General features: G+C 35.9%; 2 protein-coding genes across 2 annotated transcripts; one reads left to right on the top strand and one right to left on the bottom strand.

The window, feature by feature from the left end:
- The first annotated feature begins 1,535 nt into the window (after positions 1-1,535).
- LOC130941701 (fasciclin-like arabinogalactan protein 1) lies at positions 1,536-3,230 on the top strand. Its single transcript, XM_057870283.1, has 2 exons — positions 1,536-2,301; positions 2,406-3,230. The coding sequence occupies exons 1-2, from the start codon at positions 1,594-1,596 to the stop codon at positions 2,964-2,966; spliced, it is 1,269 nt and encodes a 422-aa protein (XP_057726266.1). The 5' UTR covers positions 1,536-1,593; the 3' UTR covers positions 2,967-3,230.
- Positions 3,231-14,248: 11,018 nt separating this feature from the next.
- Positions 14,249-16,259, bottom strand: LOC130935730 (cell division cycle 20.2, cofactor of APC complex-like). Its single transcript, XM_057865612.1, has 4 exons — positions 15,938-16,259; positions 15,540-15,815; positions 15,178-15,447; positions 14,249-15,084 (listed from the first exon to the last, which is right to left on the bottom strand). The coding sequence occupies exons 1-4, from the start codon at positions 16,031-16,033 to the stop codon at positions 14,359-14,361; spliced, it is 1,368 nt and encodes a 455-aa protein (XP_057721595.1). The 5' UTR covers positions 16,034-16,259; the 3' UTR covers positions 14,249-14,358.
- Between the last annotated feature and the right edge of the window lie 6,406 nt (positions 16,260-22,665).

Here is a 22,665-nt window from a genome sequence, read left to right as displayed (position 1 = left end):
CGAATAATGATAAAATACTTATAAAAAATTTTAATGTATAAATTAGCAAGAGTTTTAGATAAAATTTATAAAAATTAAAAATAAAAAAATATAAATCTAATAAAATATTTATAGAGATAAGTGAGTTATTACTTTTGAATTTCTTTACTTATAATGACAAATTTTTTTCTTAAATAATAGAAAAATTATTTTATGTAAAGATAATTTGTTAATGTATAGATAACATTTAAAATATTGAGGTGTCAAGCAGTGGCGGAGCTTGAAACGAAATTTTGGGGGGTCAGATAGAAGATAACTGTCAAAATATTTTTTATATGGACCCATTTAAGATAAACTCGTCTAACTTCATCTCTCTGATTTGGATAATATTGCCAAATTTGAAGCCATTTTCAGGGCATTGTTCCAAAAAATTAAGGTCAAACTCATCAGATACAACTCTTTGAACTTTTGAAGGTTGTATCTTACTTTCTTCGTGATTCATTAAAGTAGAAGAACTATCTACAGATGTTGATATTGTAAAAGTTATATGTTTTTCTTCTTAAATATTAGCCTTCCTCTTAAAAAATGCATCATCAACTCTTTGATTTTTTATGATTATTTTATATAAAAATTTGAATATATATCCGGTAAAATATGTAAAAAAAAAAATTAGAAGGACAAATATTAAAATTTATAATATTTATTGAATTTTTTTATCAATTTATACAAATACAATAATATCAATACTTATTGAATATTCTAATATTTTTTATCATATAAAAAAATTAAATTAAATAAACAATAAAATATAAAATAATATTAAATTACATAAATAAAAATATCTAATTGTTTATATTTGAACTCAAAGGTAGAGAGAGTGTTGCTTATTGAATAGAGAGTTGCGAAATGTGAATACACTCAATTCAGTCTAAATTCGATATGTTTTGAATGTTTAAAACTAAAAATTATTGTACAATAAAAGCAAAAGATGAAGATTGAACTTTGGTATTTTAAGTCATAATAAAATATTTAAGCCAATTAAACTATTTTTTATTTTTTAAAAAAATATTACTAATTTTTTTAATAAAAATTTGGGAGGACCGTGGCCACCCCTTGTCTGAACTAAGCTCCGCCACTAGTGTCAAGATATTTATCGCACAAATTGAATCGAATAGAAATTGTGTTGTGGATGTCTTAAATAGGTCAAATATGTCAACTCGATTTTTTAAATCAATCCTAATAACTTTTAAATTAACTCTTATATATATATATTTAAAAATAAATTAAATTATATATATTTACTCATAAATATATTATGATTAATTTTGATTATTAATTTTCTTATTTTAATATACAAATTTTTTTCTCAATTAATACTCTATCAAACTCACATAGCACCGCCCCGTATGCCACATACTTATAATTTATAATAAATCATTTCTTGACAATGGCATAAACCGTAATAATCTCCAATTCAAGCCCTATTTACTATTCACTCCTTATTACTATTTCTTTGTCTCTCTGTCCTCACTTCTCAGTCTAAGTGTTCACTTTCCACCCGAGTCTGCAGATCTCATTCTCCGTCTTAACTTCGGAGTTCGGAACCTTTCAGAAATGCAGCCGCTCCGGCTTGCGAATCTAGCGGCCCTTGCGGTCACGCTACTCCTCTTAGCCACCGCCACAACCCATGCACACAACATAACCCGCATTCTGGAGAAGCACCCCGACTTCTCCACCTTCAACAAGTACCTAACACTAACTCACCTTGCGCCGGAGATCAACCAGCGAACCACCATAACAGTGTGCGCCATTGATAACGGTGCCATGAACGAGCTGCTATCAAAGCACCCTTCCATCAACACTCTGAAGAACATCCTGTCCCTCCACGTCCTCCTCGACTACTTTGGCGCCAAGAAGCTCCACCAGATCACCAACGGCACCGCCCTTGCCGCCACTATGTTTCAGGCCACAGGAACCGCCCCCGGCTCCATGGGATTCGTCAACATCACCGACCTCCGAGGCGGAAAGGTGGGCTTCGGCGCCGAGAATAACGGCGGCGCCCTGTCCGCATTCTTCGTGAAATCGTTGGAGGAAATCCCTTACAACATATCGATAATACAGATCAGCAAGCCACTCCCCTCGGCCGCAGCGGAAGCCCCTACACCCGCACCCAGCCAGCAAAATCTCACCTCCATAATGTCCCGCCATGGCTGCAAGGTCTTCGCCGACACCCTCTCTGCCTCCCCCGACGCTATGTCCACCTTTTCTGACAATGTGGATGGCGGACTCACCGTCTTCTGCCCCATGGATGACGCCTTTAAGGTAATCACCATCAATTAGTTAGTTAGTTACATCCTAACTGTCAATTTGGACAAATTAGTTAGTTACATTGTTGTAACCGTTTTGTTGGGTTCTGATTTCTGAAGGCGTTCCTACCCAAGTATAAGAACCTAACTGCAGCTGGGAAGGCGTCGTTGCTGGAGTACCATGCTACGCCTGTTTATGAGAGCATGGCTATGTTGAAGTCAAACAATGGTTTGATGAACACGCTTGCTACCGATGGAGCCAGCAAGTTCGACTTCACCGTGCAGAATGACGGTGATCAAGTCACGCTCAAGACCAAGATTGTTACTGCCAAGATCACTGGCACGCTCATTGACGAGGACCCGCTCGCGATCTACACCATTGATAAGGTTCTGCTTCCCAGGGAGCTTTTCAAGGCCCTGGCTCCGTCTCCTGCTCCGGCGCCCGCACCGGAGCCAGCCGCCGCGGACGCTCCTGCATCGCCGAAGAAAGGGGGAAAGAAGAAGAAGCAGAAGGCGGCCGACGCGCCGGCAGATGAGGAAACAGCGCCTGCGGATTCGCCCAGTGGCGCCGCCGATGAGAGTGCTGACGACGGTAATGGCGCTGTTAGGTTTAACGGCGCAAGGTACGTTAACGTCATCTTCGTGGTTGTGGCTTTGTGCTTTGGGTTTTCGTTGCTGTAAACTGTGACCTCTGTAACAAAAAGAGAAAGAAAAGCTAATTACTTAAATTATAAGGCTCTGTTGCTGTTACTGTTGCCGTTGTTTTAGCTAGGAGTTGAAGGGAATTTGAAATGGTGTTCCCTTTAGCATTTTTCTTTGACTGTTTGTATTTTTAGTTGATTAACTATTTTGTTGACGATGTAATTTATTTTTGGCGGTGAGTGATTGTAATGTAATTGTAAAGCTGCAAAGCTGAAAATTGAAAATTGAGTTTGCCTTACTATCCTTTTCCCCTTCAATTATTACGTACTTTTGTTTCTATGAAGCACCATTAGGTTTGTTATATGATGATTATGATAGATTTGGTTAAAATCATGAGATTATCAATGTGTCTATGTCGGTCCTATCTCTACAATTAATTCCGGAAATATTCATGTGAGGCTGATGAATGTGCTAAGCGGTTAAAGGACAATAGGAGAAGAGTAAACTCTTATTTTCGCGACACTTTTAGGGGGGATCTATAACAAGTGAACTACCTTGATCAGCTGTGCAACTAAAAGCAAGAAACCTCACTAACTTTGAAATCTAGATTCTCCTCTACTTTTTCAATGTCTCTGTTGCTGTTTTCGGATTTTAATTTTTTGGGATCTGTTAATAATTTCACTAACCTTCCAGAAATATTTTGTTATCGGAGTATGCCAAACCACATGGGATCATCATTTGTGCCTCTTAACTTGCATAATATTCCCCAAAACAAAAAGAAAAAGAAAATTATGCACCATTGTGGACTTTACAGAGTATATCAGCTGCAACTTTGTGTAAAAAACTAGTTAACCATTAATAGGTGACCAAAAAGACAATTCACACCAGAACAAATTCAGCAAGTGAGATATATAACAATGCAGGAAAATATCAAGTAATCAATAAAACAGTGAGAATGTAATTATAATAAATCAACAATGGTAGCAACCCTGACTCAGGGAAGACTACTATAACAACCTTCCATATGAAAATGCCTATCATCCTCCACTACACTCCTCCCCCTTATACACATGCATTCTCTCTATTGTTGTAACTAACTCTCCACCTCAGCATACTATAAGAATCCCCTGTGATGCACCCTCACATTACCCTTCATAATCCTTCATCCACACAGGTGGTTTTCTTATTCTTTTGCTTGTTGGATCTGCAAATGGTACATTCGGCCCATCATGAGTTGTCGAGTCTACAATTGTTGTATTCGGCCCATTACCAGTGGGTTTACTCGTATCAATCACCTTAGTCAAAACAGGATCTAGTGCTTTCAAGCTATCAATGTGCATCAGTGCAAGTTCCCCTAAATATCAATTTACTCATCTACATCATAGTTCATTGATGGCAAATTTGCAAGTGCAAATTGACTAAAATAAAGATATCATTCAATAATCAAGTTGGGTTATGTTCCTGTATCAGCTCTCGATCCGAGGTTTAGGTCGGTGACAGCTACTAGAGTACTTGTGGTATTCTTCAGTTGAGGGTTGTGCCACCGGTTCTAGTCTCATTCGAGCAGTGTGAAGCACCTGCAAAAGAGACTCAAATGCTTAAGTCAGTCTCTGTACAGGAATACTAATAATATCTTAATAACTAGGGAAAAAGATAGATAGGTCCCTGACTTTTCAAATTTTTGACAAATACATCCCTGACAAAATTTAAATACAAAAAAGTCCCTGACTTTAACAAACGGAGGACAATTTAGTCCTTCCGTCTATTTGCCTCTCATACACCTAACGGAACTGGCTGACGTGGCTGAAACGGTGTACAGGTGTCCGTTACGGTGCCACGTTGGAAGGAGAAAAAAGTTCGAAGGACAAATAGGTCCTTGAGAATTTTTTTTTTCATTATACTTCTATTATACTTCTATTATGAGAATTTAGTTTATAAAATTAGGCTAATTTTTTTTTGTATGGAAAAAATATTGGTGTTTTTGTTGAAAATGGGAGAATGTAGTGTAATTATAGATGGGTGGATTTTTTTGTGGGAAGTCAACACGTGAGGGGCGTGGTGCAACACGTGGGAGACGTGGTGAACACGTGGCATCATTCTGGCTAACACGTGGGGGACGTGTTGAACACGTGGCAGCATCTTAGCCAACACGTGGGGGCGTGTTGAATAATTTCCACAATACTGCAATACACTTCAAATGTCAATATTCAACCAAAACACCAATTTTTTTCCATATTAAAAATAATTTCTGATAAAATTATGCTTGTATTTTGAAATCTAGTTAACTTGTTTTATTCTACAATTTAAATTATTTGTATTAAAATTGTAGAAATTGGGCTTGTTATGTTTCTACTCTTTTTCTTAAATTGCATTAGTTTAGTTTTAGTGCATTTGTGTATTATATTAGAATTTGTTAAATTGCATTAGTTCAGTTTTCATCATACCAGTGGCATTAGTTAGCATCAGTTCATTTATGCATCAAGTTAGCATTAGTTCATTTGTACATCATTCATGTATTAAGTTAGCATTAGTGTATTTGTGTATTATATTAGAACTAGTATTTTTATGCATAATAACATTACGAGAATATATATTTTTTTAATTATAGTTCACTTTGTTCTAACAGTATAAATTATGCATGACACAAAAGATTTATAAAATCAAACTACTTTTACAAAAAAGTCGTAAGTTGACAAAAGTTTTTGACTAAGAAGACTAAGATATCTGCAGATAAAAAATTAAATAATAAGATTTTTAGTTATTATTTTTATATGAAAAAGTCTAATTTTTTATTAGTAATTAATTTTAACATTCGTTATCTAAAATTTAAAATAATTTAATGTATATAATTTTACATTTAAAATATTTTAATTGTAAAAAAATATCGAATGACATATTTTGATTTGTCAAATTACTAATATAAAATATAATTATATATAGAGTAAAAATAGTAGAGAGAAATATAAAAATGGAGAGAGGTAGATGAGAGAATTTAGGAAATGAGTTTATTAATTTTGAAAAAAAAAATTTTCAAGGACCTATTTGTTCTTCGAACTTTATTTGTAAAATGACGTCAAGGACTTATTTGTCCTTCGAACTTTTTTCTCCTTCCAACGTGGCACCGTAACGGACACCTGGACACCGTTTCAGCCACGTCAGCCAGTTCCGTTAGGTGTATGAGAGGCAAATAGACGGAAGGACTAAATTGTCCTCCATTTGTTAAAGTCAGGGACTTTTTTGTATTTAAATTTTGTCAGGATGTATTTGTCAAAAGTTTGAAAAGTCAGGGACCTATTTGTCTTTTTCCCTAATAACTATCATAATAATAGATTAAATTCTGTGTGTGCTTGAGGCTATCTTTGTAGGTGTAGCACCATTTAAGATGAAAAGGTACGTTAGACGGTCCAAGATTCTCGACCTCGTATCCGAACTTAAGCATGGATACTTATTCTAAAACTAACTGGCCTGATCTTTGACCTAGTATCTCGCGTTCTGTTTGTTGAATGTAGTCTTTTCGAGGTATAACGTCGGGTCAATTTTATTAGTACAGATCACAGCCCCTAAACTTGACTTGTTTTAGTCGGAAGCAAGTTAATGTTAGTGTCAACCATCGTTATACCTTGTTTGACCTATGTCTGAGCCCTCGAGGTTAACTTGTTGCCGAATTCCAGGCTAAAAATGTTTAGGAAATAAAACTCGTGAAATGGAAAACAAGGAAAATAAAATAAAAAACAAAAAGGTAAAAGGAAATGGGGAAAATGAAGGGTTGCATTTATTGTCATTTGGGTATTTGAAAAGATGTTTGGAAATAAATGTTAGTGGGTCCTACATTCGAGGTAATGATGCGTTGGTCATGTGAACAGTTTATCAATCCGACGATTGGGGATTGACTGTGAATTTGATCGTGTGATAGTGTTTATTGCGTTGGTAAATTTTGTGGTGTGTGGGGGAAGTTCTTCACTTTACTTCTTCAGGGGAGGATGGCTTCGAGAGGTTAGTGTTCTTCGTTTTCACCTTTCTTCTTTATTGGTTTGTGATGATGAAACCAGAAGACAAAGTTGTCGAGGTCAAGGATGACCTTTACGAATGGGTTCATGCGGACGTTAAGTGTTGCGCGTCTCTTTTCAAAATCCAAAGATGCTAGCTTCACTTAACGTTTGTGACTGGGTTCGTAAAGGTTCTCATTGTGGTGTTGAGTGGATTGCATGTAATGGGGAAGAGAGGGTCCGCGAGAGGAGGGGAGATTGGGCGTATTTTTACGTTTATACCTGCCTGTTTTCTGAGTTGAATGTGAAACTTCCATTCACAAAATTTGAGTGTCTGGTTCTTACTCAGTTGAACTGTGCCTCTTCCTAGCTTCATCATAACTCTTGGGCTTTTCTTCGCGGTTTTGAAATTCTGATGGCGTTTTTGGACCATACGCCCTCTCTTAATTTGTTTTTCTCATTTTTTCAATCAAAGGGAGTGCATAAGGGCCTCTGGATAAACTTGAGCAGCTATCCGGGGCGTTCCTTATTCGCTTTGTTTAAGTCCTCTTTTAAAAGCTTTAAAGAGATGTTTTTGAAAATTTGTTCCTCTGAGACTGAGTATCCTTTTTTCCTTGATGAGGAGTTGTGTGAGAGATTTCCCCTTTATTGGTGTCCTGAGCCTATGCAGGTTCTTGATGCCTTGGGGAGGTCCGAGTAGGAGGATTTTGTTCTGCAGTATTATATTTAATGTTTTTCTTCTTGTAAGTTGTTGTCTACTGCTGATCTTCTTCAGCGTGAAAATGATCCTGATGGGTTGGCCAAATATATTGGTGAGTTGCTTTTGGAGGGTTTTCGCTATTTTGACTATTGCTGTTTATATTTACCGAGCTTTTGTTGCATGCTTTCGTTTTCAGGTGGGAGGGTTCCGAGCTTGTCCTCGGCGAAGATGCAGACTTTCTTAGACAAAAAACGGGAGGGAAAGGGAGCTTTAGTTAGCAATGTTTTGAAAGAAGTGGCTGCCGAAGGAGCGCAGTCTAGTGCGGTTCCTCGGGGTGAGAAGAGGAAGAATCTAGAGCCTGAGGATTTGCTCGAGGTTCTTTCCGGATTTGATTTCGCTAGTGGTGGCCGGGTTAGGGGTAACTTGAAGAACCAAATGTGTTTGCATGATTTTGTTACTGGTGGGAGTTCGGACTCGGTTTGGAGCGACCGTTTCCCTTATGCCGTGCATTCTGAGAAAGTTGCTAGAGTTCTTCTGACTTTTAGCTTTTGAATGGTGCTGGGAAGCAAACAGTTGGCCAATATGTTCAGGTAGGGTTTTGTGGTTTTGTTTTGCCTTGTTTGCTTGGGATCTGACTTATAAATAACTGATGATTTTCGTAGGTTGTAGCTGCCAGGCTCCTATGTGTTGGTCGGGGCCTGGAGCTATCTGGCGCTTAGGAGAAGAAGGAAGCCAGGAAGATAGCAGATCTTGAAAAATAACTGAATGAGAGGGATGGTGTTATTATGGATCAGACGAAAAAGATGAAAGACTTGGAGGGTGAGATAGGGACTCTGTAGGACCAAGTCTGCACTCTTCAACAGCAATAAAAAGAATCTAATGTTAAAAAAGGAAGTTTGACTGCTTGGATTCAGGAGCTTGAAGATGGTGGTTTAGAGATGTTGGCTGCCGGATCTGACCAAGCAGTTAGTCAGGTTCATGTGTTCGCTAGTCAATTTGACGTACCAAGATTGTGATTGGGGAAAAACTGGTTGACGATGAACCTGGAGATGAAGTCCAGGATGAGAATGCTAATGTAGGAGAGAAATGAGTTTGTGACTTTTATTTTGTATTTTGGCGGATTGTGTCCGTTCAAAGTCTACATAGAAATATAGAATTTAAAATATTGAAAATGCCTAAATACATCAAAATTATGATCTACAATCTAGACCAAAGGTAAAAATAATTCATGAATAACATAACTTTGCTCTATTCATGAACAATCAGTATGGTTCAATAATTTTTGCATTAGTTTTGTCTCTTTGATTTTTCCACTGCTTTTGGAGCTGCAACCAATATAAATCACAACAGAATCTTTAAGCAATCTTAATCTTGAATCTTGGATCAGGCACAACTTTGTTCTTCACCAAGGTTGCCAAAACACTGTCACAAGAAAGATAATGGAAAATGAATGAAACTCACTTAAATCAACTCATGTCCAAAATAATTGTGTTTTTGTTTGAAAGCTAAGTAAATGTAATTCTTGGAAGGGTGTAGACAAAATGTACACCTCTATAAGTGTTTTTCTCATTTTGTTGGTCTATATACCACTGAATCAAATCTCGTTGCCTTGTTTCAGCCAACCCAGTTCCTGCAACATTCACAAATAGCATAAATTTCAGTTTTCAATATAATATACTGCTACATTGGACACCATATAAAGGCTAGTTATATTCATAGCAAAAGTTTCTTTGTACAAATAAGTATTAGATGTAGAGCAGACAAAGGCATTCAGAGCTTAAGAACTTGATTGAAAGGTATACAGTTCCTTTACCGGAGCCTAATCAATTGAAGTAAATATTCAATAACAAATAGCAAACATTTCAAGTGGCACCTTGTTGCAGAACAGTTTCTTCGTGCTGTCTAAGATGCATGATGAGTGCCCTAGTCACTCTCTGAAAGTATTCATCACTTATGATTAGTTTCTTCGGCTAGGGGTTAGATCCATCTGCTGCATTTTCTGCACGAGTTGAGGCAATAATTTAAGCTTAAAGGCTCTTATCACGATAGAAGTCAAGGTAAAATTATTAGTGACATCTCACCATTTGTTCCAGCAGCTTGCTGGGTTCCCTCTTGACTACAGATTCTCTTTTAATATCAGCCCCGTCATCTCTATTGTTATCGTTTCTATCACCATCGTCACCCTGATTCTCTTCTTAAAACTCAGATAGATCAATGTCACCAGACTCCACACTAGAAGGAGGAAAAAGGTAAAAATAAAAAAAAAATGCAGTTAGCAGAAAAAAGCAAGCTCATAAAATAAAGCTGCTTATTATGGTCCATTTTCTACATAATTTTGATTCATTGGTGTGTATGTTTGTCCACCCAAACTCTTTAATGTGTATTTTTGTTCATTTACTCTTTATAATATAGGGACAAGTAAGATTCAGCCAATAAGTGCACTTTATTGGATGCTGAATTATATTTGAAAACAAAAAAAGAGTTTGCTAGTAAAATTCATAACAAAATGTTATTTATACAATGTTATTTTTTCATGCATCATTATATCATCATCATAAAAATAAAGCAGATTCTAAAAGCTTATATTTCATTATGGCAGCACCAATTCATATGCTCTACCTTGGATTTGAGCTCTTGTGCAATAAAGGAGCTTCCGTTGAAGGCAGCTGAATTGCTACATCTAAGGTACCTTAACCTGTCTTTCAATCATGAGCTAAAGAAGTTGCCTTCTGCAATTGCTAAAAATTTGCTTTTTCTTTTCGTATTTCTTTAAGGAAACAAAACATTTAATTAAAATAATATTTAGTCTATTTGATTAAAATATTTTGATTTTAATTTATTTTTATAAGGGCATCACAGACCTGTTATTGTCTTAGAAAGTATATGGGAGACTGTATTAGCGTGGGTGAGCCGCAAGATTTTTGTTAGAAAGTCGTTACAAGTCGATCCAAACGGAGAGAGTCTAGATTTGTGGAACATCCCCTTCAACAAGGTCATCATGGATGTCTCCAAATCCAAAGAGTACAAACCACAAAACAAACAACTCCCAAATCCATAGATATCATGCATATCCTTAGAGGACTAGTATTTCCTATCACATGCAGGGTGTAAACAATAGTAAAGTACCTTGTTCTGTGCAGTAATTTCTGCAGTTAGACTATGACTTTCCTACAAGATCTTTTCTTAAACTTTCTTTCATTATCGTGCTCAAGGCTTTCCTCTAAACCATGTTTCCTGTGAATGCTTGCTGTATTGTCTAATTCAAGTTGAACAAAGTTCTGAAAATAAACATAATTAGGTTCAAGGTGCATTAATTATTAGGTATCATAAAAATGGAAATAAGAATGTGTCTTCAGAATGTACTACACCTTATTCCCTTGTGCAGCTCCTTGTTCATTAGCTTGGGCTTTTGGATCCAACAGCAAGTTCTACAGAGCAACGTGGGCAAGTTCATTGAAAACCAAATACATAGATAGACGTTCAATTCAAGATCATTAAAACTTAAAAGTTAGCAAAGAGCAATATGTTCTTACTGCACTAAATTGTGAATTTGCCAAAAGTTTAGCATAAAGGTTCCTATAAGAAACAACCAAGTTAAGAAATAAGTTGTATGTTTTGGTAGATCAATCAAACTGAATGACGAAAAAAAAAGAGAGAACCTTGTGATAGGCCGTGAAATATGCTTGCCATTAGTAGTTTTAAGCACTTCAAGATTACCAATATCTCCAAGAACTTACGATTTCCTATTCCTCTCTCATCTGTTTTTGCTTTGCCTCTCCCTTTTCCTATTTCCAATAAGTACTGTTAGTTTTTATTTATTGATAAGTGAGTATACAGCAATATAGATAGAAAGAAAAGTAAATGAATTTTTGTTTATTGATATATAAATACAATGAGTACTAAGGATATTGGAATATATATTATTTAATTTTTTTATTTATATTATGATCAAAATAAAATTATGAAACAAAAATAAGGAAGTACCGTTAGTTTTTCATTTATATAAGTGAGTACATAGCAATATGGATGGAAAGAAGAGTAAATGAATTTTTGTTTATTGATACATAAATACAATGAGTACTAAGGATATTGGAATACCAGAGTTCAGAGCTAGAGAAAGTAAGAGACCATTTCTAAAACATATGGTGGGATTAACTCTGATCGGTCCATAAATTTTAAGTTGTATGCACAAATATATAACATATAAAAATAATATAAAATTAAAATATATACAATTAAATAATATAAAAATATGATCCATGTTTCATTAGCAATGCTAACAAAAAATGGATCCGAGTGAAAAAGGGAATGGGAGAGAGGCGAGGAAATCACAGTGAACCGCTATAGACATCATACAATAGATGGCTCGCAGCACTACCTACTAACCTCTCTTTATGGATCATCGTGGACTTACACACGTGCCATGCATCGCTGTTTCTTTGTTTTTTTTCACACATGAGGGGAAACAGCGGACAAAGACCCTCCAAACAGAAGATTTCCCTATCATGAATAAGGGCGGTTTAGGGTTTATAAGGTCACGTGTAAATCCCATCCCACATTCCCTATACATTGACCAACAAGTTATTGAATTCAACATTTAAACAAGTAAAGATTTTGTATGGCTTTCAATGTGGGACGTGTTTGTATCTTTTGTTAGTGCTAGTTTATTGTCTTCTCACGGCGACTCATGGATGATGTGTCTTTGAAAGGCAAGAGACGAACATATTTTTTTTATCTATATGTTTAATTATTTAAAATTAAGAATAAAAGTTAATTAAATTTTGATATATGATAAATTTAAAATGATAATATTTGTGAAAAATTAAAATATTTAAGTTTTTTTAAGTTAAGGTTAATTTCTTCGTATATTTTGTAATAATTTATAAAAATATTTTAATATAAAAATGATATAATATATTTATTTTAAAAAATTTATATATTGATAAAAATAATAAATAATATAATTTATATATCGTATTTTTATTTATCCTTATTTTTCTCATATTAGTATTAATATGTGCAAATTTATTATCGTATCGGATCAAATATCCTTAATTATTATATTATTATAAAATTATTTTTCAAATATAAAATAAAATAAAATTATACAAAGGACAAACCTGCTAATACATGGGGAGATATAACAATATATCTGTGAATAGTTATTTTTATTATTATAAAATTATTTTTATTTGAATTTGAGTCAGTTATTTTTTTACTCTATATATTATTTGTACTCTTTTATATTGTTATTATTTTATTTTCATGGTTATAATTTTACCTTTTTTTATTCCATTTATTATAAAGAAGAGTGCTAGGAAGCCAGCAGATTTTGTGAGTTATAGCCATCACTTAGTCATTAATAGTGTATTTAATAGTGTGAGATTTCATCTAATAATGGAGAATTACTCATTTTCCTATTGCTGACTAAATGTTGGCCAGATTTTAATAAATCTGCTAGTTCGTAAACTTTTCCTATTATAAAATCCTCAAAAGATCAAGCAGTTCATTCATAGCCTTAACCCTCCGAGAATGGTGGATTTGGAGTCAAGATGGAGATGGTGACCTGCAGGGACAAGGGATTATAATGCTAGAGAGGGTTATCATTGGTTTTTAAAGAATAAATTAAATTGGGATAGCAACAACAACTGGAGGTGGCTTTGGCATTTTAATATTCCAAAGAATATCAAGTTGATGATGTGGCTGAGTTTACATAATGTCCTTCTAACGGAGGCTTTTCGTATCAAACGTTATTTATCTAGATTGGACTTGTGCACAAAATGTCACGAGGATCAGAAAATAATAGAGCATTGTCTTAGAGATTGTGTGAAATCTAAAGTCATTTGACAAATATTGGATCTTTTGTTTATTGACTCAGTTGAAGGTACCACTCTTGAGAGTTGGTTTCGGAAGGTCATAGTCGGTAGGCCGGGACTTTGGTGAGTGCGAAGACATAGGTGTAATGATATTTTCAACAGTGAAAATAAATAGTCTGATTATAAGGTGGTTGTTCTAATGCTTATAACCACTAATGACTTAATAATGCATGAAAAAAGAAGTGATCTTTTTAGCACCTTCAAGAGTCGACTGTGTTGGGTACTTCCAACATGTAATAGTTTTACAGTTAATTGTAATAAAAAGTTTATTTTGTTAGTTTTAGGTTATTCTGGTAGCTCTCACCTTTTGCTTATTGTTAGCTCTCTCCCTTGACTTATTGTTAGAGGTGAACTTTTTGCTGTTGGAGGAGATTTTAGTTTGGAATTATAGTTTGAAAGATATTGTGATATTTTTAACAAGATTCAAAAACTTTTGTCAAGACCTTGATTTGTACAATTTGAATGGATAACTCAAAAAATCAACAGAATCGTGGATTGGCTGACGAGATATGGAGCTAGAATCGTGGATTGGCTGACGAGATATGGAGCTAGAATCAACCCTACGCATGTTTTGGTCTGCGCCTTGTAATGACCTCCAACAATTCATTCTTGATGGTCTAGGATAGGTGTTTTGCTTTTTTTTTTTTTTTCTTGCTTGTTTTGACACTAAAAAAAAAGTTAAATAACTGATGAAATTTTTAATTTTATTTTTGAATAATTTATTATTTTTTAAATTTTTTATATCAAAATTTACTTTGTTTTTCGATCATTTATTATTTCTATACATACGGTACTATTACTACTACTAATTTGGTTTCCAAAAAATTGGATCCGTCCCTGGGACTTACAGAATCCCCTACACAACAATATCATCGGATAAAATAGAACTGAGCGAAGGGAGGTGTGTTTGTTGCTTTTGGTGCTGGCTTAGATGCTTCTGGAGTTCCAAAGACATTCCAAAACCGCAGAGTCTCGTCCCCTGCTGCAGAGGCCACAGTACACCCATCAGGACTCTGAGTCATGTAAAGCACCCTTGACGTATGTCCAGTGAGTTCAGCCATCTTCACCATAGAAGGGTATTTCCAAATGATGAGCTGGTTCTGTGAGAAACCGTGCGAGCTAAGCAACTCACGCTCGTTCTTACTCCACAACAGAGCACACACCTGAGAGCCTGCGTTAACAGTATTCAAGCAAGCACCGGTGTGTGTGTTCCAGAACTTAATACATTGATCAGCCCCACCTCCACCAGAGGCTAGCAGGTTTGCCTGGAATGGACACCAAGCCAGTGCCTTCACCGCAGCCCTGTGCTCGTCAAGCCTGTGAAGCCATCGCGTCGGTGAATTGGATGACGCCATGGACCTGTCCCATACATGAACCAGATTATCGTTGCCCCCACTTGCCAATTGTTGTCCCGAGGGAGACCACTTGAGACCACACAACTCCTGATGATGCCCCCTGTAGGTGTCAACAATATGAGACCTCACCCTAACATCATTGTTCACGATTTTACCATCCATGCCTCCTGTTGTGAGGATATGATTGTTCCAAGCTAGTGAACCCACTCTTGATTGGTGTACACCCCTCAGTGTTCTCAACTGCATTCACCATATAATAAACCCAAAAAAACCATTATCAGAATTGCCACAGGACTAAAAAGCAAAAATTTTCAGTTTGATTATGATACTTACCAGCCTACAAGCAGTAGAATCCCAAAGCTGTACATGGGAATTGTTCAAACCAATGGCTAAATGTCTTCCATCAGGAGCCCAGCTAACACTCGTTACAGGACCCTCATCATCATCAACTGTCACGAGTTCCAAAGTGGAACTATCGGAGGCATTCCAAAGATAAACTGTGCTTCCTAGAGCAATGCTGAGGACATTGCTGCTACCCCAGTCCAACAGATTCAAGTAGAAATCATCAAGTATATCAGGAGCATCCAATGTCCTCTCAGAACTCTAAGAATCATTTTCACAAACAGTTAGAACACAATTCAAAACATCACTCTTGAAAGAATGCATATGATATGAATCCAAAAATGTATAGTTACCTGAGGGATGTAACGCTTGGGCTTGGAGGATTTTGATTGAGGAGGTGGTGGGGAGAGGAAATTCTTAGGGATTCGTTCAACAGGGGCAGGGGGCTTGTTCTTGAATTCCAAGATTCTTGTGCGGTTCATGTTGAAAGCCTCCGCCAGTTGCTTCTGGTAAGCTTGTCGTGCCGGCGAGCTTGCCACCGGGTTTTCTTTCTCTTTCTTTCCCTCCGTTAGCATGTAGTGCGCATAACTGAAATCCATGGCTGACCTGTTTGGGATGAACCTGTCCAACTGTTGAAGAATTCTTGCATTAGGAAAATAGAAAACCCGAAATTAAACAGGAAAACCCTAGTTTTTATTCTAGTAAAATCAAGAAAATAGAATGCGAAATTGTAAAGCGAAAGAGCGATTACGTTTTCTTGAGAAGCTTTCCTGTGGATGAAACGGCGATCTTGGAGAGGGCATCGAGATTTTGTCTTCATAGAAGAACTCCAGGTTCCGGCATCCATGGCCGGAAAGAAAAGAAGGAGATGATGATGACGATGATGACGATGATGAAAGAACGAAGACCCTAGAAAAGAAAAAGCAGAAAAAATAAAGTGAATACAAAGAAACCAAGAACGAAAACAGAGAGAGAAGAGAGAAAGAGTAAATAGTGCGGCGGTTGAGAAGTTTAGAGAACGAGTCTGAGTGAGAGCTTGAAGATCACAGAGAGAGTGAGAACTGAGAGAGACGTTAAATCGAAGAAGAAATATGAATATGATGGTTTGTTGCGTTGAGTCGTTTTATATGGAAGTAGCCGTTGGAGGCTTCTTCTTCCGCTTCTTCCTTATTATTTTTTGGTTGTTGGAGGCTTGCTTAACAAAGAGACTATGGGCTTTGGCGGCCCAACTTAATTTTAAAAAAAACATATTAGTATATCTCCCTTTTTTTTAGTATGTCTCTCTTTTTTTTCAATTTAATTTAAAAAAATATCTTTTTATAATTATATAAAACTTATTTAATGTATAATCATACTAATTATTAATTATTAATATTTTTAATTATTTTAATTATATTAATTATCACTAATTCTAATTTTCAATTTTTACAATATAATTTTGAATCAAAGATAATTAATAACAAATTGATATCGATATATATATATATAAAATTAAATATAAATTTATTATTCTAATTATCATAAATATGATATATACGTTAATAATGATAAATTGATACTGATATCTCCATAATAATTTTAAGTGCCATAAATATATATGATAATAATTTTAATAATGACAAATTGATATTGATCAATAATAAAAAATTAAACATAATTTATAATTCTAATTGCCACAAATATAATACAAATATTAATAGTGATAAATTGATATTAATATTAATAATTAATAATTAATTCTTATAATTAATTTTATATTACTAATGGTTATATATAATGTTTTTTTTGTATGGTTTATGAGTCTAAATTTAAAAATCAAAACATTTTTTATTTTTATTTTTTAATTTGTTATTCTTTTTTTACTATTTCATAGAATAAGGATGTATTTTTTGTTTTTATCAAAATTAATCTTTTTAAGGTATAAGTTATAATTTTTTATAATATTTTTTTATATAGTTATTTTATTATTATTCTTTTGATAATTTAATGATTATTTTTACTCAGATTTATTCTTTTTATCTAATGTTACAGTGCAATTATTTTTTATTACAATCATTTATAATGCACCACATTCATCAAATATCACCTCAAAATGTATTCACTAATTCGGCGTATTATTGAATTTTTTTAACTTACGTATGCATTTATGTAGGTACAAAATATACCTTACAGTTGTTAATGAGATTGATGTTGTCTCTTTCATAGTGTTTGAGCATGAGACTAAGAGTTTTTTGAAAAAAAAGCTGTAATAAAATGTGTGTTCTATATTTGAAAAGGTTTGTATTTAAATTAAGATAGTCTTTATATTTTATATTACTAAGATTAAAAAATGTCTATTTGTTGTAGGAGTTGAAAATTTTTTTAAATTTAGTATGAGACAACTCATTTTTTAAAGTGAATAAAAGTTCAAAATTAATTTTATCAATTAAATGTAAGATGTCAAATATTAATTTTACATTCAAAAAAAAAATAAAAGTTGGTAAGTAGAAATGTAGAATTTAAATTCTAGCAAAATATTCAATTTTAGCGCATATCATCGGACAATGTATTTTTGTTTTTCTTTTAAAGTCACATATTTGGAGGATAATTCTGACTTGATAAGTTTCAGTGACATGTCTAATACATTAAAAATATAAATTAATATTTTTAGATACGATTAATATTTTTAGATATATTAATAAATTTGACTCTTTTAGTTGGTTTCTTATATATTATTTTGAATTAAACATCATACTTACAAATATTTATTTTAAATGAATATTTTTGCAGTTAATAAAAAATTTCAGTGACTTAGAAATTTTTTAGGTTCCCAAAAAAAGAACTGTATCTTGTGTATGTGAAACACAACATTAAAAAAAAATAGAGCGATTTGTGACATCTAATATTAAAATAAAAGAGTTAATTAAAGAAGATGGAAAAAACAATAGAATTGTTATACCTATAAAAATGACTATATTTTGAACGATGGAATTTGTCATGATAAAAAAATTTTCATATAATTTAGTTTTTTATTTGCTAAACACTATAAAATTTTATCATTGTTCTTTTTATTTATGATATATATTGTTCTATTAAATTATATTATTTGTGTGGTTTAAAAAATTATTATAATATATTAATAATTAAGTTATTTTCTAGCAAATCACATATATATAACACGCTGCACAACATATTATATGCATGTGACAAAAACACAGTCCTAAATGCACATATATTTACTTAACATATACAAATTATCGAGTTGGCTGTGTTATTATATATGTATGTATGTATATATATATATATATATATATATATATATATATATATATATATATATATATATGTATGTGTGTCAGACTTTTACTAGCTTCACAACAGGCTGTGCAGAGAAAAGAGTCGTTCATACCGAAGTTTGTTTGGCTGCGGGACTGTATCCGACAGATGTCCCCTATAGACGACCCAAAAATTCTCCAACAGTACGCCAGGTGCTATATTATGTTACTGATCGGAAGATATCTGATGACAGACAAGTTGAACAACTTGGTTCACTTACGTTGGCTCTCACTTCTGGAGGACTTCGGGCGGTGCTGGGCGTTATCTTGGGGTTCGGCCGTGCTTGCCTGGACGTACCAGTCACTGTGTTCAGCGGCATACCGAGGCATCACGGACATCGCCGGCTGCACTCTGCTGTTGATGTTCTAGATCTACCAGAGATTTTTTTAGTGGTGTCTAGCAGATAGAGGGATCTACCAATATCCCATGGCTGCGAGATAACAAATGTTTATTTATGTATTTAGTTATCAATTTGTAACTTCCTACGACCTCTTGGATAACAAACTGCTTTTATTCTTTTGGTTGGTGTCAGGTTGGTTGGATTGCAGCAGTAGAGCAGAGATCAGCATGAGGTCAGGGTCCTGCGATGGCGGCTATTGATCGACCAGTTTACGATTCAATGAGGTTAGTACCACGTTTACGACCACCACGTTTTCATTTTAGTCATTTATGTTGCCTTATTTTTGTCGTCCTGACTGTTACGGTTCTTTCAGTTTGTATGGAGACCATACGACGACCCTGTTCTGCAGGCTTTGTGCCCTTCTTGGTTCTTCGAGGAGGAGGAGTGGAGGACATGGATGTCAGTCGTTCCCCTTATCTGCTTAAATATTGTGCAGTTTCACCAAGTCAACTGGGTGAAGAGGCAGTTCAATGGAAAGCAGCAGGTCCCTGGCCCTCCAATGAACCTTGACAGGTATATGTGATGTCTTATTTATCTTTGCTTACCTGAGTTTAGATTTCAGTTGTGTTAAAATCATCACATGTATGTCAGTCAACCACACCATATTATGTACTTATTATTTTTTCTGATAGGTTCCTCACGTCCTCCGGTCGGGGTGAGGATGTGTAGTGTCCTGATCGACATTCTGATTGGTACGAAGGTATGCGTAAGCGTTTTGATCTTGGTCGCAGGATCTCCATACAGCATACGTTTGACATCAAGTCAACCCGGGAGTACTATGATTGGTGGCGTGGGGCTTGCCGTGTTAGGCATCTGTCAGGCCAGGAGGTTCTGGAGGACCCGAGACTCACCGAGTTACCCCCTGACGGACAGCCCACTGCCAGCCAGCCGAGGGATGATCTCCACCTTCCCTGGGGCGTGCCGGACCAGTGTAGGCCTGCGACGGAGGTTAGGGCGGATACCCAACGACCTGCTAGGAGGGATAGAGGCGCTAGAGAGCGTAGACCTGGCACGCCGGTTAGGAGGGAGAGCGTCAGGCCTCGTCGGATGCAGCTGGACGTAAAGTCCGACGAGAAAGTGGAGTTTGACTGCCAGGAGGATTATAGAGACATCCCATCAGACAAAGAGGTCTCACTTCCTGGTCCGCCTCTTCCACCTCCTCCACCCCCGACCCACGCACCGCGTCCACCATCTGGTTCTAGAGGATCTCAGCATCGGGCAATCTAGGACACATCACTGTCGGGTTGGCATGATGCAGGTCTATCCAGCAACATTGATGCACTCTGATAGATTTATCGTCATATGACCAAACTGCCTCCCACTGTCGCAATATTGCTGCTAAATCTCTTTGTTGAACGACCAGCCCAGTTTGCCATCGCTGGAGAAACTCCTCTCAAGGCATCCATGTACCACTCATACCTAGCCTTGCTTGGGCTGTAAGCAGTGTTTATAAGGTATCTCTTGCCATCGGCTGACTTAAAACGAGTCATGAAGTTTGTCGCCATGTGTCTGTTACAGTAAGCGTGGAACGCTCTATGTGGATGCCAACCACTGTCAGTCTGTCATCGGCACTGAGGGCGGCCTTGATGGCCTGCGATCTATCGAAGATAACCAGTTGGCCGTCTTGTGGGGTGACATGGCGTCTCATATTAGTAAGGAAGAACGACCATGACTCGGTACTCTCGGACTCAACAATGGCAAAAGCAATAGGCAGGATGTTGCTGTTGCCGTCTTGTGCCACCGCAATAAGCAACACTCTACCGTATCTGCCAAACAGATGAGTGCCATCGACGAAAACAAACGGCTTGCAATGCTTGAATGTCTCAACACAAGATGGAAAAGCCCAAAATACTTTGTCGAGCATGCTATAGTTGCGGACCAGAAGGTGTCCATCGTAGTATGGTCCGGCCCGTAGCTCACAGATGGTGCCAGGAAAACAGCTCTGTTGTGTCTGAAGCAATTTTGGCACCTTGTTGTATGACTCCTCCCAATCCTCGTAGATCTATGCAATTGCCTTTTACTTCGTCATCCACACCTTTCTGTAGGAGGGTTTAAAGTGATAGCTCGCTCGAACTGCACCTTGCAGGACTGGGATGCTGACGGAGGGGTTGGACTGTATCAACGGTAGTATGACCTTGCAAATGAGACTGCTATCCAATTGTCGATGGTCCTGGAACATGGTGAGTGCTAAACAACTGTGCGTTCCACCAACCCTTCGGACCTCCCTAACGCAATAAAGCATTGGCTCAACCATATTTCAAAACTACTAAATATATTGCACAGAAGTACTCAAAAACTCGATTAAATTTGAACTCACCAGTATCCAAGGTTCTGTCGAAGGGTATCACGGAGACTCCATTGACACCCATTCCCAGCTTGATGGCATTGTACATGATACTTTAATCAGTCCGACTCGATCACCCGGTACTTAGCAGACCTGCGAATACTGTAGTTCTTCACACCCTGCAGCACTGCATCTCGGTATTTGAACATGTGGCCGACCTAAAACTTTACCCCACCGTTTAGGTTGTAATCCTCTTCCCCCGTGTTGGAATATAGAGTACTCTCATGCATGGCATCCAGATCTAGACTGTGATAGTGACTTGATACTGTCGATAACGCCAAAATTGGGTGGGGTGAAGGCAAGACATGGCGCGCCGCAGTCTCAGCGGGTGTCTCCGGTACAAACTCCTCTTACTCGCCCCCATCAGAAGAATCACTATTGGCACTATCCCCCATGTATTCTTCTTCTAACTCTTCGTCACCGTCCTCCACCTCTTCGACTGGAATGGCGACATGAATTGGTGGTGGTGCGAGAGGTCGGCCGTCTTCTACGTAGGTTGAGTGTAAAAAACCACTACGACCGACATCTCCAACCTCGGCGGAAAGCTTCATCACTTATTCCGCCATGATTTTCTCATGGATGTCGAACATGATCCGCACATGCTTGGCCCTTAGAAGTCAAAATCGAAAACTCCATTACCCATGGGTGGCAGCAACCTATACCCCCATCCTTCCGACCTCCTTTGTTTCTGTACCACCAAGGTCGCTCAATATCAAACTTTTCAACTCTGACAACGTACTTACACGCTGAGTCTGCAACAGTATCGGATTGTCATACTAAAAAATCATCCTATTATCGTTATTTCTTATACGACAATTGGGATAAATACACGTAACTATGTACACGTTGTTACTGGCCATTGTTGCCTTGTATTTATTTCGGTAATAATTTTTTAAATTATTTATTTCAGTAATTATTATAATTTATTTATTTATTAAAATAAAAAATCCAATTATTACTATAGTGAATCGTGTAAGTTATTGCATTCTTTAAATAACGAATATACATCCAAATTAATTTTTAAAAAAATTTAACTTAAATATTATAATTTTAATAAATTTTATATTTATAAAAAATTTTTAAAATTATTTTTCGTTGGACACACTAATTCTTTTGTTATTTTGAAGGGAACCATTTATCTTATATTAATATTATTTTAAAACCTAATTATTTTATAATAACTTTTGTTAAGAGTTTATTTATCCAACATCGCAAATACAATTTTTTAACTGAAAATGATAAAGAGATTAATTTGTTTGATGAAAATAATTTTTGTAAAAAATCAATATTTGTTGGACTAACATAACAAATATAATTTTTTTTGGGAATTAATTTAAATGTTTGCTCATAAATAATTGAGTGATATTTAACTTGTGGCACGTATAGCCAGTGAGCAGTGACATAAGTACTCGCAAGTCTA

Source organism: Arachis stenosperma, chromosome 1, assembly GCF_014773155.1.
Source record: "Arachis stenosperma cultivar V10309 chromosome 1, arast.V10309.gnm1.PFL2, whole genome shotgun sequence".
NCBI lineage: Eukaryota > Viridiplantae > Streptophyta > Magnoliopsida > Fabales > Fabaceae > Arachis > Arachis stenosperma.
Note: the sequence above shows the minus strand (reverse complement) of the source record. Positions and strands in the feature narration are given on the sequence as shown.

Excerpts from the sequence above, each read along its gene's own strand:
- LOC130941701 (XM_057870283.1), top strand. The coding sequence starts at position 1,594 with ATGCAGCCGCTCCGGCTTGCGAATCTAGCGGCCCTTGCGGTCACGCTA. Across the intron at positions 2,302-2,405 it reads CCATGGATGACGCCTTTAAG|GCGTTCCTACCCAAGTATAA; the intron begins GTAATCACCATC and ends TGATTTCTGAAG.
- LOC130935730 (XM_057865612.1), bottom strand. The coding sequence starts at position 16,033 with ATGGATGCCGGAACCTGGAGTTCTTCTATGAAGACAAAATCTCGATGC. Across the intron at positions 15,448-15,539 it reads CCAAGCGTTACATCCCTCAG|AGTTCTGAGAGGACATTGGA; the intron begins GTAACTATACAT and ends AATGATTCTTAG. Across the intron at positions 15,085-15,177 it reads ATTCTACTGCTTGTAGGCTG|TTGAGAACACTGAGGGGTGT; the intron begins GTAAGTATCATA and ends TGGTGAATGCAG.